The 18,394-nt window shown below is 44.0% G+C and overlaps 1 protein-coding gene across 1 annotated transcript in view; it reads left to right on the top strand.

Annotated features, from left to right (window-relative positions):
* TRPC7 (transient receptor potential cation channel subfamily C member 7) overlaps positions 1-18,394 on the top strand; it is a 130,882-nt gene that overhangs the window by 35,156 nt on the left and 77,332 nt on the right. The window contains exon 2 of the mRNA XM_015087611.3: positions 3,561-3,743. Within this exon, the coding sequence (XP_014943097.3) occupies positions 3,561-3,743 (183 nt within the window). The remainder of the gene's footprint in view (positions 1-3,560; positions 3,744-18,394) is intronic.

The raw sequence follows: 18,394 nt of genomic DNA, 5'->3' as shown, positions 1-18,394 counted from the left end.
AAAGTGGACGAGTTGGCCTTATTTAGGAACAAGAACACTTCATCCACAGAAAGAGGAGGATAAACAGTCTATGAGTATAGATGCATGAAGGCAGAATATGTGATGGTGTCAGCATGTGGTGCTTCTCTTCTGATAACTTCTATTTCCCAAGCAAAACAGGAAACAACGTCCTCATTTAAGAGTTAGGAGGAAGTGGTGAGGTGGCAGAAGACTGAGGAAAGGATTAGGTATGAAATTCTTGTTAGGAGAGAGAGAGGATAAATAGCCCAGAGGCATCAAGTACTACTTGAGGTTGGAGGTACTCTATAGCATGTGTGATCAGTGCAGTTGTGTGTTCTCCATCCACATTTACTATTCAGAGGTAGGAACAGAGCAGTGGAGAGTTAGACTCAAGACTGGCTTTTGTTCAATGGGAAGGATGAAATAAGAGGAGGGCAAGAGAGCTGATGATATATGTACAAGGATGATTTTAACAAATGCCCGTGAAATATAAGCACTGCAAGGAGGGAGACGGACATCTAAAGGGAATGAAAACCGGTAAGAGGGAGGTATACTCAATGGCTTGTAGGTATGGTGTAATCAAAGGATTGCTGGGGTTGGGGTACCAGAGGGAGTGAGCTTGCCCCATAGGAGGCGGTGGTCAGAAACGGGGAGACTTGAAGGTGGAGTCATGAAGGAGCTGAAGTTGTGGGGAATAATTAAGAGAATGAACGGCTGGGTTAAGAGTTAAGGAAAGATGCTGGGGTCATTGGGAAAGATACTATCAAGGAAATGAGAGAGCAGAGTAACGGGAGGGCCATCTTTCTGGATATTAGAACCACCAAGAATAACAAGAGCAGTAATGTTGGAAGAGGGCAGTGAGACAGAAGCTAAAATCTTCAAGGAAGATAAGAGTGATCCAGAGATGAGTGAGTTACTAACAGAAGGGAAAGTGGATTCAACCTGTTAGTTTCTCCCTCCGGATCTCATTTTCCTCTTTTTAAGCTGGAAATGCTGATAGTCCTTCCATCATGACATTTTTATAAGGATTAAGTGAGATGCTGTAAGAAGAACATCTGTCACCCAGGGGGACTGACAGACTTTAATGTGTAGAAATGAAAATATTTTTAAAAGGGCACCTGTGAGGTCCTGGGTGAGTGTCTCATCTACCCCCAACTAAAGTTGGAAAGTGTGACTCGGAAGGCTCACTGAGCTCAGTGTTGGCCCAATAATTACATTCATCATAATTCCCCAGAGATGTTCACCTACAGTTCTCTCTGATAAGCCTGGGCCTGGCCATAACCACCCCCCACCATCTGCAGCTGCGCGTACCCATGTCATCTCTGTCCTCCTAGCAGGCCCAGGTTCTCCCTGACTCTTCCAGCCATTGCACACACCAGGTTTGTTGCCTTCCAGCCTCAGTGCCTAATGCAGGAGGCAAAAAGCAAACCACGTGCTTTGGCTGCTGTGTCTGGTGTGTCTCCCCTTTTTATGGCCAGGCTAGCTGAAAGAACCCAGGGAAGTAAAAGTCTCAAATAAATCGGTACCTGGTATTCTGAACTGCATGGAGCCCAGAAACGTACAGAGGCTCTGGGGCAATACAGCCTGATATTCCTAGCATTGGGAGCTTGGGCCATGGGCTGGGTCGAGCCCTTTCCACTTCTCTTCTGTGTCTCTCCATGCACTCAGTTCTAGGCAGGAGTTTCTAACAAGAATATGAGGTCATGTCCAACTAATGGGGAAGTGTCTGTCTTACCAGGAACAGGCAACAGTAGTCAGATACTGCTTCTTTTCAAGAAAGAGACAATAACGGTGATGGAGTGGGAGCCAGAGACTTAGGGAACCTGAGTTATGGTAGCAGGACCACCAGAGTTGAATAGGTCCCTTTTGCTGAGCCCAGTCCCTGGAGCTTCCCACCTCTGGCTCATTAGGGCTCTCAGAATATCCTAGCTGGAATAAGCCCTGAGCAAGTTTTACTTAGCATTACTGTTATGCAATCCAGAGAGTGGATACCTAGGCTCCTCTACCCACACACTACTCAGAGACCGCATATGCCTTGTTCATTGCCAAGTTTTCATTGCCTGGTACGTGGTAGGCCCTCAGTAGTGAGAGAGGGAAGGAAGGGAGTGAGGGAGGGAGGGGTGCTAAGGATGAGGCACACAGAACACAGCTCTTCATAACACTACCCAGCTCTGTGCCAGATACCGAAACCTAGAATACTCCTAGCATCTTCCCTGCATTTCTCTCCATGACAATCTCCCTGAGCCGAGCAGTCATTTTCCTACCCAGAATTCCCTTCTTCTCTTTAAATTATATATAAAAATGAAGGGTGGCACCTCCTATCAGAAAACATTTTCTTGATCCTTCTCCCAGCAAACAAACATTTACTGCCTTCTTTCTCTAATGCTCAGTGACATTTTGACGCAGCAGTGCTGGAAGGAGACAAGAATCATTAATTCAGAAAAATGGCTAAGCTTCTACAGCTTGCCAGACTCCTACCTATTTACTCAGGAATCCAAATTCTGGAAAAGCAAACCTGCATTCCTGTTGGCCAACTATTTACCTGTCTGGACTGCTGACATTGATCAACACTAAAAGTGACATCTGGCTCTTGTGTCCCCTCTGAATAGACTTGTTTCAACTAACAAACAAACAAGGAAACCTCTAGAGAAAAATATTTGGGGGAGTAGTGACATGAGGGTGACAAGAAACATTTTTTTGTCCGACATTTTGGATCATTATGTGGAATTGAAGCAATCTGTTTTGGGGAGAGCGAGGTTGGCATATCACTAGGAAAGGAATTGCAGCCTCTAGAAGAGAATTCTGAAAGGTACACCTAGGGAAGAGTACAGGGAACTCCAGAGGCAACTCATTAAAAAAAAAAAGACTGAACAAAACAAAGATGAAGCTCTAAACATGTTTATTCAACAGGCAAGTAATTTAAGGAGCCGTGTTTGCCATATAAAAGGATTTGTGGTAAGAAAGGATCCTGTTAGATTTAAATTACATTTGATATTTAAATTTACAGTTCACTAGCAGGTTTTCCAGGCCATAAAAAGAAAGCTCACCTGTGTACATTTTTTTCCAGTTTTAGCCTATCAGCCATATCTTTCCCATAAACTTCCTGTGTTGAACAGTTACCATTATACATTGGAGCTAAATGAGCAAAGTGTTATTTCCAGCCTTAAAATTAAGTTCATTTATCACCCCTCTCCCAGAACTGAGGACAAAGAACGGCTGCTTGGAAAGAGCCCAGGATGGGCTTCAGCAGCCATCGGAATCACTTAAGAGAGCGAGGTTAAAAGACAGATTCCTGGGCCTCTGCAGGAATTCTGACCAGCCAGTCAGTCGGTGACAGGACCCGGAAATCTGCAGTTTCAGCATGCACCAAAGGTGACTCAGACGTAGGTGGCCCATGCAGCACACCCTGACAAATCCCAGTGCAGAGATGCCCTCTGGACGCAGCACACCCTGGCTCCGGTGCTCTCTGTAAGCTAACACTGGGTGGACACTGCTGTGCTGGGCAAGCCGATCTGCGGGGCTCAGTGTGACGCACCCCTGATTTCTCTTTATTCTGTTAGAATGATTACAGGAAGTTATCTATGCAATGCAAGGATTTTGTGGTGGGCGTGCTGGACCTATGCCGAGACACAGAAGAGGTGGAAGCGATTTTAAATGGTGATGTGAACTTCCAAGTCTGGTCCGACCACCACCGTCCAAGTCTGAGCCGGATCAAACTCGCCATTAAATACGAAGTCAAGAAGGTAAGCTTCCCCACCTCTCCAGGCCTTCCTGCCTTGCAGGGCGGTGGGCCCATGCATATTTTACGTTCCCACAAGGTGACCGTGAAAACACCCATCGCCCAACTTCTTTCTAGACAGAGAACTGCCTGCCTTGCAGGACTGCTCAGAGCCCCTCTCAACACCCCATTCCTTCACTCCCTGAGAGAGATAGCTAGCAGGACTGTAATTCCATGAACAGGCTTTGAGCATGGAAAACAAAAGAGGAGATTTTCAGCCTCCAAACTACTGGCAGGGACAATGCGACATCACATCAGCAAGTAGGCCAACTCCCAAGTTGTCATGAGAAACATATTACTCCAGTGCATCAATAGCATTGGTTGAGCTTTCTCTGTGGGCCTGGGGACTTGTTGAAAACGTTTGACTGTGGAGGCTTCATGGGATCCGTGGTTCTGGCAGCCTCAGAGGAATTTCACTCCAAAGGCTTATGACAGTACATAGTAGGAAGCTCAAGTAGACTTTGACCGGAGTAATACTTGTCCCACCTCCTCAGTCAACCTCAAGGTGTCTTTGATGGTCACAGGCACCCTGTAGCCCTTAGACCCACAGTGGGTGGTCAAAATGAAGTCCTAAGCAGCAAAACTCAATGATGCTTCCACTCTAGATGTATTCCACATTTTTGAGACTCTGCTCTTACGTTAGATGATGTCATCCACCCCGATGAAAACTGCAGAGCAGAGCTCCCAAGATCCATGTGTTTAAATACCATCGTGCTTCGCATGTAAGCAAAATGGGGGACCTTTAGGGGTTTCATTTTTTTCCCCAACTATTTCACAGGGTCAATACTGGGGGTCGTTTCAATGCCCCCAAACTGACCTCTGGGCACTTCTCCTCTTGCTTGATTCGCTTAATTTGTGTGGAGTGAACCATCCTTCAGTGAGTCACATATATCTGTGGAATTTAGCTAGTGAGAACTTCTAAGTTTGAAAAAAATCTTGTCTTTTTACTTTTAATAATAAAAAAATAAAAATAGCTTTTTCAAAGACTCTGATCCCAAAGTTAAACTACACAAATCATGAGAAAGGTGACCTTTGATTACCATTTGAAATCACAGGGCTACAAAAAGAGAGGGAGAGAGCTGCAGCTTCAAGTACAACCCTCTTTTCTTAGCTCAGAAAAGCTCATTTTTTTGCCAACCCTAAGAGCTCACTGAGGCTTTTCATCAGAGCACAGCAATCCATTCCAGCAGCTGCTGAGATATCCATGGCCTTGGAATTCACACAAACCCTGCTATGGTGACTCTTTAGCAGTGGTAAAGATGAGCTCAAGTTTCCAGAACCCCAAGCATTTCCTCCCTCCCCCAGGTCAGTGTGTCTGGCTGCCTCCAGACACAGGGAAGGAGCACGGGGTGGAGGCAAAGAACAAGGGATGTTTGGCATCGGCCGACTCTACAGTGACAGTTTTGGCTATTCATAAGCAATTCCAGTGGCCCACAAAATGCAAGTATTCACCATTTCTCTGAAACACAAATCTAAACCTCTTAGCAAAACTGTCACTGAGGGTAGATCAGTAGCTAGTCCAGAAGTCTGGCCATGACCTCCTGTTGTCACCTACCAAGTACGAAACAGCCCTGGTGAGGAATGAGAAGAAAAAGTGAAGCACTCCACACACATGACAGTTTGGAGCAAAATAAAAAGGCTTTATGAGGGAAACTATTTAGTGGTATTTGCCAATTAGGGGAGTCATAAAGGTCTCAGGAAACATCCATCATGAATGTCGAACGTCTGGGGCAATCCATAAGTAGGAAGATTACAAACAACTTGCATAAAAAGTCAGCGTTGCTCATATCAAAGACCTACAATGGGTAGAAAGTCTCTCAAACCATGTATGCCATTATGCAACAGCAGACAGACTCAGAGCTTTCCCTGACATTTATTCATCATGAATTACCAGTGAAAATACCGAATATTAAAAAGGTGTATTAATATTATAATGAGATTTCATTTTTAATTTATGAACTTTAGCATGCTTCCATGGGCACAACCTAACCCTGGGTCATTGAGCTATGAAATGACTAGCACCAAGGCCTAGTTATAAAGACATTGCCTTTTACACCTGATATATATGTTAGTTTTAAGGCTGGAATAAAAACCATAAAAACTTCCTAAATCTTTGTCTACATGATATCAAATCAAACCATGAATTCAGTAATTAATGCAAACTAGTTGTTCTTGGCAGTTTCATGGGCTGCTAATAAGTATGACCTTAAAAAAAGGTTTTGTGTTCAAATGAATTTGGAGATCCTGAGTAGAGTTCAATGGATTTCTTTGCTTAAAGACATTATAGAACTTTTAATACACATTTCTACTCTAATTAAAAGACGACTACAATATGTATTACTTGACCAAAGAACTCTATTTCTCATGGAACATCTGGTGAAACTAGTTTTCCATGTAACAGTCTTTGGGAAACTTTAATACAGGATCAGCCTACATGGTCTATGAAATGCATAGATTCAAGTCTGGTGGGTGCCACCCTGTGGCTGGTAATGAGCCCTGGATCGTGTCCTTCACTTGAATGTCTGCCTCTCTTCAGGCAACACACTAATGTCTAGTCTTCTGGCTGGCTCAATCATAATGTCAGCCTCCATTAGATAAAGACAGCTATTCCACCAGTGCACAAGGGACCACCTAGTAGACAGAAAAGAATCATGACATGGGTGTCAGGAAACCAGATGTTTAGCATGATTATTTCACTTCAAATCTTTGAAGCTCTTTGGGTCTCATTCCCCATATGCAAAATGGGCATATAAGCTTTTGCTTCCGTTTCCTGTGAACTTTCAAATGAATGGATATGAGAGGAAATGCTCTGGAAAGTGTAAAGTTCTCTGGAGTTCCACAGGGAAGCATCATTGCTGTTACTCAGTGATGTCCTCCTTCCTTGGAACTAGACAATCTTTCTATTTCCAGAGACATCCCTATCTTGTCCTTTGTCTTCTCCCTAGAAAATGCAAGAAACTTCCCCCTGGGTAAGGACATTGTCATTATAGCCTAAAATTCCTCCAGAAAAGACAAAAGGCCTTGTGAGGATATGGTTGTCCTTCATGACTTTTGCCTAAAGAGGGTAACTCAGCCTCCACAAAAACCCAGATGTGTCATATGAAATGTTAATAATAAGTGTCTCCAGTAGGCAGTGTTGGAGAAGTGGCTAAGAAGATGCCCTTTGAGCACCTGGGTGGCTCAACTGGTTAAACGTCTAACTCTTGATTTTGGCTCAGCTCATGATCTCCTGGTTTGTAAGTTTGAGCCCTGTGTCAGGCTCTGCACTGACACCATGGAACCTGCTTGGGCTTCTCTCTCTCCCTCTTTCTGCTGTTCCCATGTTCCCATGTACATGCACATGCATATACTCTCTCTCTCAAAGTAAATAAACATTAAAAAAAAATAAAAAAGATGCCCTTTGAGGTTAATCCTGGTCCAACCACTTATTAATGGAGCCACTTAAGCAAGTCACTTAGCCTCTCTATGTCTGATTGTCTTATCCATAAACTTTGGATAATAATACCTACTTCATGGTAGGATTATGATAGAGTCAAATGGGATAAATTAAGTGTACCACAAACAGCCTCAGGCCCATCAGCCTGTGGATATAAATGAAGCAATATAATACACATATTGCACTGGCCTAGAGTCAATGTTCACATTACTTAATGCATTTCTGCGACCCATCCCAGTCCATCCCAGCCTTTATAGACTACAGTCCCTCCAGAAGCCAAGCTTGCCTTATGAAGAAACAAGGATGCTTTTTTCCCCATGCTGAATCACACTTAAGCTCAGAAGCAAGTCTACCTGTGCCTCATGGATAAAGAAAACAACTCCTCCAGCTTTGGCCTACAGCTCACCTTGGTCTTCTCCTTCAGGGCCAATGTGACTAACAGGCATCTTGCTGTTTTCTCCATCTCTCTCTGTCCCCTTGGAACCATGACTAATAGCTTTCTTAATTAAAAGCATTCTTCTCCCTCTGCACATCAACTCTAATGCTTAGGAGACTTCCAGCTCTACCATTGGGGAAGATCCAACCAGTCTTGAAATTCATTTAGACTCAGCTGGACCCAGGCTGCACCCATAAAGGGAGCCCAGTGTCTGGCACATGGTCATTGTGGAGTGGCTGGTCACAGAGATCCAGACACCGTCCTTGTTGCTCTATTCAACTTGTCTAACTGAAGACACACATCTGGGCTCTTCACTCCCATCTTTCTCTCTCTCCTATTTTTTGCTTCTTTATCTCTAGGCTCACAGGGATGCTATGTTCCTTTCCTTCCCCTCCATCATCCCTTCCTTCTTCCTGACTCCAGGTCTACCATAATGATGATCATATTAATCTCCTATTCTCTGAAAGAACTTTGTAGACATGTGTCCTCCAAGCTCAAATGCCATAGGACAGTGGGTCAGAGAGACACAGAAGGTCCTGGTTACATGACAGAAGCCTTACCTCCACCTTGTAGAGGTGATAGAGGTCCCATTGGACATAACAAAGCAAAGATCTACTACAAATTTAAAAAAGGAGAACACATGAATACAAGCTGTTTCAGCCACTGCCTGTGAGCTCTACAGCCTGCTGGGTATCCCAAGGTTGGTACGACAGTACTACCCTGAAAGAGCCACTGGGTGGTGGGGAAGGTGGGGGCAGGGATGCTATGACTATGGCAGCAATAGCCTCTGCACTTCACTAGCTGAACAAAGTAGAATTCACAGCAGTCACCTCTTTCAGACTTGCAGATAGCTCCAGTTCTAGCGTCCTGGCCTGTGGCTTAGTTTGTGGGACCCAAGCATGGCACTGGCCATCTTTCCTTCAAACTGATGAGACTAGTAAAGGTGTAGTTCCATTTTGCCTAGGCTTCCAGACTCTGAAAGTTCAGAGGTTCCCTTTCCTGACTCTGCCAAGCTCCTGGGTGCTTCCTAGCTCAGAAAGCTAATCTCACATGAAATAAAGCCTTGGGACAGGACCATGGGAAGGAGGAGGAATGAAGGTGGGGTTTGGGGTGGGGGGGCTGGTTCTTATTAGCCCTACTAAGACAGTTCCATTTTTCTCCACACCACTGTACTAAGGAAATAATAGCCCCTGTAATTTTCATTCATTTCCTTAGACAACATTTAACAAACATTCACTATGTCTACTACACCACCAACTCTGTGCTGAGCACTGGGGAGAGTGAGAAGACAAAGACCCAGGCCTCGCCCTTGAAGAGTGTATATAGCAAAGGAGAGAGAAGTGTGAACAATGGTTACAATCCTGTCTGAGTCGGACAAATAGAAATGGGAAGGGGCAGCATGGAGGCCAGAGGAAGCAGTGACCAGCTCAGTCATGACCCCAAGAAAAGTTTCCCAGAAGCAGAAATGCTTGAGATGGGGCTAAGAGGATGAGAGGTCCTGGATGGGATGTCAATTTAGCAGAGAAGTGAGGAAGGACAATTTACGCAGAGGGAGGTAAAAGCTGAAAAGTCACAGATACCTGAGGGATAGTGGCATGTTTGGGGATACGCTTAGAGGGGGACAAGTGCTTCCCAATGGCTATATCACTGTGGGAAAGGAGCAGGCTGGAAAGCTTGTCCAAACCAAATCCTTGAGGGGATTTCATTACACAGCTGCTAGGACTTTATCCTGGCAGCACTATCCCAGGGAATTTTCTGTGATGATGGAAACTGACATGGTAGGCACTAGCTTCTTATGGCTAGCCAGCACTTGAAATGTGGCTAATGTACTTAGGGAACGCAATTCCTAGTAATTTTCAAATTAACTTAAATATCAAAGCCACATGTGGGCAGCGGGTACCACACTGGACAATATGGGTGGATATCCCCAAGCATGCCTTCAACAAGCTTTCAGTGAGGACTACAGAGCATGCTGTGCTAGTCGCCAGGGACATGATGGTGAATACAAATGACACGATGTCAGCCATCATGGGAAAGACAGGTATTAATCAAAACATCACACCAATAAACTGTCATGTTGCAACTGAAGTAGCTATTATAAAAGAGAAGAGCGTGAGCGTGATATTATAACGTCTAAAGCTAGATGTGACCTAATCAGGGAGGTCAGTGAATGTTTCTCCGAGGAAGTCATATCTGCTCCGAAAGCTAAAGAATAAAAAGTTAACCAGACTTTGGGAGGACATTTCTGAGGGACAGAACATGCTCAAAGCATATTCGAAGGCCCTGTGGTGAGAAAAAAAATACAGCATATAAGAGAAACTGAAAGGTAAATGTGGCTGAGTTGGAAGGCGTCAGGAAGAGCAGGGTACATACGGGATGAGTGTAAACACACGGGCGGGGCCCAGACCTTGCGGAGGCTCCTAGACTATGCTAAAGGCTGTTGTTCTCCTTCCTTTCTAAGACTAAGAGGAAGCCAGTGGAGAACTTTAATCGGAAGTGGTTGTAAAGATGAAGAAAGATGGAGAGACAGCTTTTCGTCAGAGAAAGACTGGAAGGCAAAAAGGGCGGGTATGGATGCAGCATGGTTGCTGGGCGAAAGAGACAGGATATTAATGAAGACAGGCACCATTAAGCTGTGTTGACAAGCAAAGCCGAAGGTGTAGTGGCTTTTAACAAAAGGCGCCTTATTTGTTGCACATTCTGTTTCCATCTTGGAACAGATTTCACCCAGGAACCCAGGCTGATAAGAACAGCTACCCTGTCCAAAGTTCCCACCTTGCCAAAGGGAACTCCGGCAAGGGAGAGTCCCACACCAACAAATAAATGCTTCCACCTAGAAGTGACTCACATTGTTTCCACTTACAACTCATTGTAAACAACTAGTCACATAGCCCACCAGCACCATGGGAGAAGCCAGGAAGTATAACCCTGCTGTATTTTGAAAGGATAGGAAAATGAAGCTAGCCGGCAGATACCCCAAATGACTATCAAAAGGACAAAAGTTGAAGGAATTCATATTAACAGCCTCAACTTCTCTATAAATAGGAAGAAGAATCACCCTCTGAGGTAGAAGGCAGCCTCAAAAAAGTGAGAAAAAAAAGTTGAGGAAAAATTCCGTGGGAGATGGAAGAGACAGCTGAACAGTAGAGCTGATATCCCAGCCAAGACTGGAGAGATTGTAAATTCTCTGCCAATAGCCTGTGTTCTTAATAAAAATAGAAAATCTCTACCACAAAAATGGTAACATGCCAAGTCAGTGTCCTCCATGAACCTCAATTCCATGCTGTCAACTTTTTTCAAGATTTCTTCATACACACGGGGCCCTGAAGTGCACAAAACATGCCCACAGTTTTCCCCTCAGAGAATAAGACCAATGAGCTAGGGGTGAGCTGGGGGGCAGGGTGCCAACTGCACCCATATCACTGCTCTGTCTAAAGCTGGGCAAGGGCTCTAACCCCAGCAGAAGTCTCTTTGCTTCTTTCTTCCAAAAATCACCACCTTGTGCACATGGGACAGTCGTGCTGTGAATGGGCGCATTTTCCTACCTGGAAAAACGGCCAAGAGAAGAAAATAGAACGTGTTATGGTTGCGAGTCTGCCTGCTCAAGTTCTCTGCTTACTGAGTATGTGGCTGTAGTTAAGCAACCTAATCTGCTAGCCTGTACCAGGCTCCCAGGTAAGGTGGACCTTGATGCTCAAGAGTCTCCCGACCTAAATTTGCACTACAAGAGACAACGAGGTCCAGCAGAAGCACAAGTGACTGATGCCCCTCACCAAAGTGCAGTGGCCATGGGAAGGGACACTAGAGAGAGGGAAGATGAGGTTCTGTTTCTGGGGGTTCTGTTTCATTTCCTCTGTCTGCACAGAGCACAGGGACAGTGAGCAAAGGGTACCTGGGGACACCAGAGCTTTCTAGAGGACGTCTGAGAGTCCATTCAGACACTCACATGCTCTAAGCAGACATTCTCCCACTGTGTTTTCCTGCTGAGGCATCGTTTTACCAGATGCTCAGAGTTAAGAAGATCAGAGTTGTCACAAACACAGTCTGGCTGGTCAGGCACTACCCCAAACTGCACCACAGGGTGCCCGGTAGCTGCCGAACACTGTTAGAATCCATTGGTGTTGAAAGCATCAATCTGCATCCTCTTTGGGGATTCCTCTCAGCACTTGTGTAGCCCTAGCCTGACCACATGGCACAAAAATTATCAATGTCCATTAATCTGTCAGCTCAGAGGGGCTATCTTTTGCATAGATTAAAGGAAGTGTTGTTTTTCTCAAGCAGCAAATCTTAAGAAGGACTAATCCAAGTACGCATGTATCCCTTTTCTGCCTGGCAAAACTCTCAGAGGAAAAATAGAGTCTGTTGGACAGCAGTACAGTGTTGCATCTGGAAGCCTGACTGTGCATGTTCAAGTCCTAAGTCCTTCTCCTACTAGATATGTGCCCTCAGTTTCCTTACCTCTGTAATGAGAGCAAATAATACCTAATAAAATGATAATCGATGTTTATTAACACACATAATGCAGCCAGAACATGGTAAGTGCGTAATAAATGTTAGCTAGTGGAAGCTGCTTGCCATGGTGGTTTTACAAGTAGAACTACTCTTAAGTCTAAACCAGTGTTTCTCAAATTCAGTACTCTTGACATTTTGGGCCAGTTTTTTTTTTTTGTTTTTGTTTTTTTGTTTGTTTGTTTGTTTTTTGCTGGGGGCACCATCCTGTGCAAAGTTAGAAACGTCCCTGGCTTCCACCCACTAGATGCCAGTAGCCTTCTCCCCCCATGTTGTGTCAACCAAAAATGTCTCCAGATAGTCACTCATGTCCCTGGGGGAAAGGGTGGGAACAAAATCATTCCCTGTTGAGAATCTCTGGGATGGTTTTCAGAATCCAGGCCACAATCCCTTAACTACAAACCCCGGGGGCAGGGATTACAGTTCTCCAAGGATGTATTGCATCTCTCTAGACCAAATCCAAGGTTAAATCAAACTCAAACTCACTGTATCTCTTGGAACTAAATTCTCAAACTTAGCTGCACCATGAAACCACCTGAGAGCTTTATTCAAAAACACCAAAGTCGGTGCCCCACCCACAGAGTCTCTAATCCAATTCTTCTAAGTGGAAGCCCAGGGAATGTGTTTTCTAAAGGCTCTTATGATTCTAAATTTCGGAAAGACTGAGCTCCTGCAAAGTAGGACCTCTCCTCATTCATCTTGGTCTGTGAACAGTACTTACCCGGCACATAATGTACCGGCTCCCTGCTGAGTAAACGAATAGATGGGCACAAAGTGCAAAGTCATACATAGGCTTTAATCGTTCTCAAACTAAATATAACTCCTTATAATATTCAGATGATGTTCCAGGCTGGTCTTCAAGTATGAGGCCACCATCTCCACTTTCTCCATGATGACATGTGTCCTCTGGGGTTAGAACACCGGGAAAGAACTCTTACTATCCAAAGAAACCCTAACATTGGTTCTGGCCTGGCAGTCTTAGGGATGGAGCAAAGAGGTGGGTGGCTCCCAGGGTGTCCATGCATAGTCTCGGAGAGACCCTCTGGGGCCTTTGTCCCCCAAAGGAGGACTCAGATCACTTACTGTTCCACAGTGGATCTCAGGATTGCTCTCTGCACTCACTAGCATGAGTTGCTAGCCTACCCCCATATCCTGCCTCGCTGTTTTAAGAGGGAAAAGCACAGCACCTGAGGCCTCCTCTCTGCCCTTCCTCAGGCCTGCTGTGAATCATCTGATACAACTTCCTCTAAAGATCAGATACTACTATGCTTTTGCAAAAAGATTTCAGATCCTCAAAGTAACGGCTGTCACAATAGGGGAGAAAACTATTGCTTTTTGGTTATTTTGCTGCCTTTTGTTCAGCTCTTTCACTATATAAATATTTGCATGAAACGATAATCCTTTAAAGCATTTTTCTTCTTGGTTATCATGTTTCCTAGGCTACGCAGCCTTAGCTTCTGAAACTATCATGATATTCATCATGTGCTGCATTTGTTAAAATAGTCAGTCTGATTATTATTACATCCTGATTTGGAGGTTAACAAGAAGAGAAGAATTTGAGGAGCATTCAAGGGAGTAACATAAATCCCCAGTGCCTCCAAGAAATAGATGCAAATCAGATGCATTTACTAGCCCAAAGTGGAAAGCACAACAAGAGCCATTTTCAAATTGTCACTTTTATCCCAGAGTCAAACAGATCTTAGAAATGATAGTCCCCCCAAGGACCTGTGACTAACTCCAGTAATTAAGCTAAAGACAAACTCTCATTATTTCTGTACTAAGTGGTCACATATAGATTCAGAGTCTTAACGAGCATTTGATCTTTTATATGTTCCTCCCATTATGTACCATAATGCATTATTCTTTTATTAACATTCATCTGCCTAAGGTCATTTGTAAATTCCTTGATGGAAGGGGAGTTTTTTAAGTATAATTGTGGATGAAAATCTGTGCTTAATAGAGATCCCTTGACTTACATAATCCAGGCCATAGGCATACTGTACTTAAAAGATTGGAATAGCCTCCAAATGTTCTTCTTACCTCTTCCCTCCTCCCCCTGCCCCACACACAAGCTACAATTACAAAATTTTTTAAGTAATCAGATCCTGTCACACCCCGCTCCCTTCTTCCATCTCAAAGGGAACAAGCCAGGTGGAGTCCCTGCCCTCAGGAAGCTTTCAGACTAATAATCCTCACTGTAAGAAGCAGAGCCTGAGACAAGGGTCCTTGTGCAAGTGAGCAATCTTAGAAAAATCCTACAATGAGGGGGCAGAAGCTGGAGAAGAAGCTAATCTAAGAAGTGATTTCAGTGAAGCTAACTTCAGCCTGATCTCGTGGGAGAGCTCTGATGTATGAGTAGCACCGTAGGGAAGCAAGGGGCATCTTTATCAGTCAGTCATTACTTGCAGGTTGCCCCCAGGGGAGAGGCATAACCTGCCAAGCATTTCTGGGCAAAGCAGCTTCCAGGGGCAGAGGTAAACTTCTGGAGAAGGGTTCATCAGTGAGCCCTCAGCAGCCAACACCCCCACGAGCAGGGGATGGGAGGGCCTAACAGGTAAAGAGATCTAGGCGGGCCACCACCACCATCTTTCATGCCGTTAAAGTGCTTAAAATCCAAACTACTAACCGTGCCCTACAAGGTGCTTCATGGCTTAGCCTCTGCTTCCTCTCCAAATTCACCTCACACCAAGCTCACTCCTGCTCACTCATCTCCAACTACACTGCCTCCTTCTCTCTCCCTTCAACACTCCATACTAATGCCCAACCCAGAGAAGTTATTGATGCCTTTCCCTCATATATCTACTGGCTGGACCTTCTTCATCATTCAAAACTCAGATCAGCTATCTCCTGAGAGACACCTTCTTGATCATTCTATCTGAATGTCACCATGTTGCTCCCTCCCTCATCAGCCACTGTCTATCCCAGTACGTGTTCTGTTGTAGTATCATTTGTTTACTTGTTTACTGTCTATTTCCCCCAACACACTAAACTCTGTGGCAGCAGCTCACCTCTGTATCCCGAGCCTATAGCAGACCCTAGCAAGCAAGAGATACTCAAAATTATTTACTGAGTAAACGGCTGAGTCACTGGATGAAACATACCTGAGTTTTCTTCCAGGTTTTATTTTTCTGAAATACAGTAAAATCTCATGTTCTAGATGACGTGCATTCCTAAAAACTGTTGAGGAAACTCTCAGGGTTCTCTTGAGAATCAAACAGCAAAGTAGCCTATGATGAGTTATGAATATTAGCTATTATTTGTCTCATTCTTGGACTCCTATAACTATTGGCAATGAGTCCATGGAAACTCAGATCGCCACTAACATGGTTATTTTATGAATAAATGAATGTATGTGAGAGAGGGAGGGAGAGGAGGGAAGGAAGGAAGGGAGGGAGGGAGGAAGGGAAGTTATTTAAATATAAAATACCACTACTTGATTAATAAAGTTCATAATATTTTGGCCCAAAACTGAATCCTGAAGAAATTATCAATTTTTATAGTATTATTCCATAATAAACCCATCTGATGTATCATCATTTGATTGCTTTGCTTGCTCTCCTTCTAATAGGTGTTAGCTCTTTCTGAACAGGCAAATTTGCAAACTTCAAGGAGGAGATAATCATATGACACCTGTTATCAGCTACATCTGTGAGCATTAAAAAGAAAGACCCAGCCCCTGGCATCAGGAGCTTACCTCCTAAAGGGCTACCCAGACCTCAATTCAGCCCTTTATCTAACAAAGAAAGGAAAGATTAACTCGCAAAAATGATGTGGGAAAACTTTAAGGAAGAAGAAGGGGTAGCTTTCGAGTCAAACCCTAAAAGATGGGTCAGAGCTCAAAAGAAAAGGGGAATGAAGATGTTCCAGACAAAGAAATGGGAGGGAAGCACAAAAGTGTGATAATGTTTGGAGAATTGCAGATGGTGAGAGTGAAGGCATATGGGAAGAGAAGAGCCTGGGGAGGAAGGGACAAGATGGGAGTGGCAACTGGAGACCAGAAGCCTGAGGTCAGAGAAAATGCGGCCTGCTAGGGATGTGGGGCCAGATGTGACAGGCTATGAGGATGTGCTGAAATGTATGACCTTCATTCCATAACAGAAATGGAATCAATGACATTGTCTTTACAGGTTGCCTTTATAATCATACTTACTTCATTTGTTCCACAAACAGCCTAAAAATAGGAAAAAATTTTAAAAGGAAAAGAATAATCTACAATCGTGTCCACATGTTGATTGTTTTCATTTCTTGACATGCCTCCAACTATTTCCCATACAGACACATGTATTTACATACTTACAACCATAGGGTAAATAATTCTGTGATGTAATTCACCTAGCATTAGAACACTTCTCTATTTTTTTCTGTAATTATTATTTTTATGACAGGATAAGACTCATGTATCACAGTTTATATCTTGTCTACTGATAGACATGTGCTTTTTTCATAGATTTATATTTTTCTATTATCTTCATACATATCATTTTCTTTCCTTCTTTTTGTTATTTCCAAAAACTGAGTTTGTGAGAGTGAGGCTCCTGGGTCAAAGGACACAAATATCTGTGGAACACATATTGCAAAATTATTTTTCAAGGGCTACACTATTTTTCAATATCAGCAGTATTATACAACTGAGCCGGTTTCATCGGTACTTTGCAAGTATTAGATATATTAAAATGTATTCCTCTGGTCACTATGCAGATGAGCATTTTCTACGTGAATTCTCCCCACCCACAGCCATTCACTACACACCACCACCAATATCCTTTAGCATTTGCATATTGGAGCCTTGACCTTTTCAAAGGTGACATGAATGGCTCTTGTGCAATACAGAACTTTTTACATATATTTGTGGCTAAGTGCTAGGTCATGACTGGAGGTAGCCTTGTTACCATAAGACAGTTCGAGTAGCAGGGTTTGATAGTGTATAGAACGGGAACTAAGATGCTACTGGAAGAGTCGAATGGGAGGTGATGTGGGCCTAAAGTAAAGTGGTAGCGGTGTTCATGAAAAGAAAGAAGAAATCTTGCATAACTGGTTTTTTGGAAGTAGAAAATGGGGCTTTGCAATCCAGCACACAAATTCAACCTAGAAGTTTCTGTGGGAGTCTGGCCTATCAATCACAGGACAGACTGTATTACTCAGATCCCTAAATTGCCCTAACAGAGATTTCACTTAGGTGACAGAGGGTATTGGAGGCCATCTTGGAGCCTAGGGGACTTTGTGATAGGATGCGGCAGTGCAGAGCCCTGGGCCCACATGGGTGGGGGAAGGACTAGGCAGAGGACAAGGAGAGAAATAATCAGAACTCAAGAGAAATGCTCAGGAAGAACACATATAGAGTATTTCTCTCTCAGGAGTGCCAGCCCTGTCCCCACACTTCATGTGCGTGCCTCAGCCTCACAGCCTTGGTCACATGTCCCCATATTACTGATGAAGGTATGGGGGCCCAGAGAGGGAACGCAACTCTCCAAAAGTTGGGCAACTGGTACGAAGTAGAAGAGGAATTCCAACTTAAATCCCTGGTCTCAAAGCCTCTGTTCTTAGCCACCAGACTGTGCTGGGACCTGAGGGGTTAAGACCAGCTTCCCCCTCCCCCCAGAGGGTGCCAGAAGAATTGCCAAAGGGAAGAGGCATGGGGGGCAAGTGAACCCACAGAGTCAGGTGCTCCTACACAACCCACAAGCCCTGTGCACAAAGGCAGAGAAGTGCCGGAAACTGGAGGAAGTCTCTGGCTACAGAAGCTAACTCAGCCAAGATCCTCAGAGAAACTAAACCTCTCAGTGGATCCTTCAGTTTCCCTGGATTATTTTCAGTGGATGCAAAATAGTACTTGGTTTTCTAACAAGGACCCTCATTCAATGAGCAAAAAGATGTTTAAATGTTCACTAATTTGGAAGCTGCTTTCAGTAACCAGCATGCTGAAATTTAGTGCTATTAAGGCCCATTAGGGAGGATTTATAAAGACAGAATTCCAAAAACCAGATCCGTCAGCACCAGTTACAGATCCCTAGCCGATAAGAGCCCACTGGCCAGAGAAAATGGTGTCCTATGAGGGTGGGGGACATACACGTATATATGTTCTATTGTAATTGTAACTGGTTATTATATTTATGAACATTGCACATATGTGCACAACTATGTAATACTGTTGTTAAAGACTTCTTCCTGAAATAATGGGCTCCCTCCCAGAAAATCAAAGAGTGCATGATTCTGTGGAAAACCAGACCTTTCAACG

This window comes from Acinonyx jubatus, chromosome A1 (genome assembly GCF_027475565.1).
Source record: "Acinonyx jubatus isolate Ajub_Pintada_27869175 chromosome A1, VMU_Ajub_asm_v1.0, whole genome shotgun sequence".
NCBI lineage: Eukaryota > Metazoa > Chordata > Mammalia > Carnivora > Felidae > Acinonyx > Acinonyx jubatus.
This window is presented reverse-complemented; position numbering and strand designations above follow the sequence as displayed.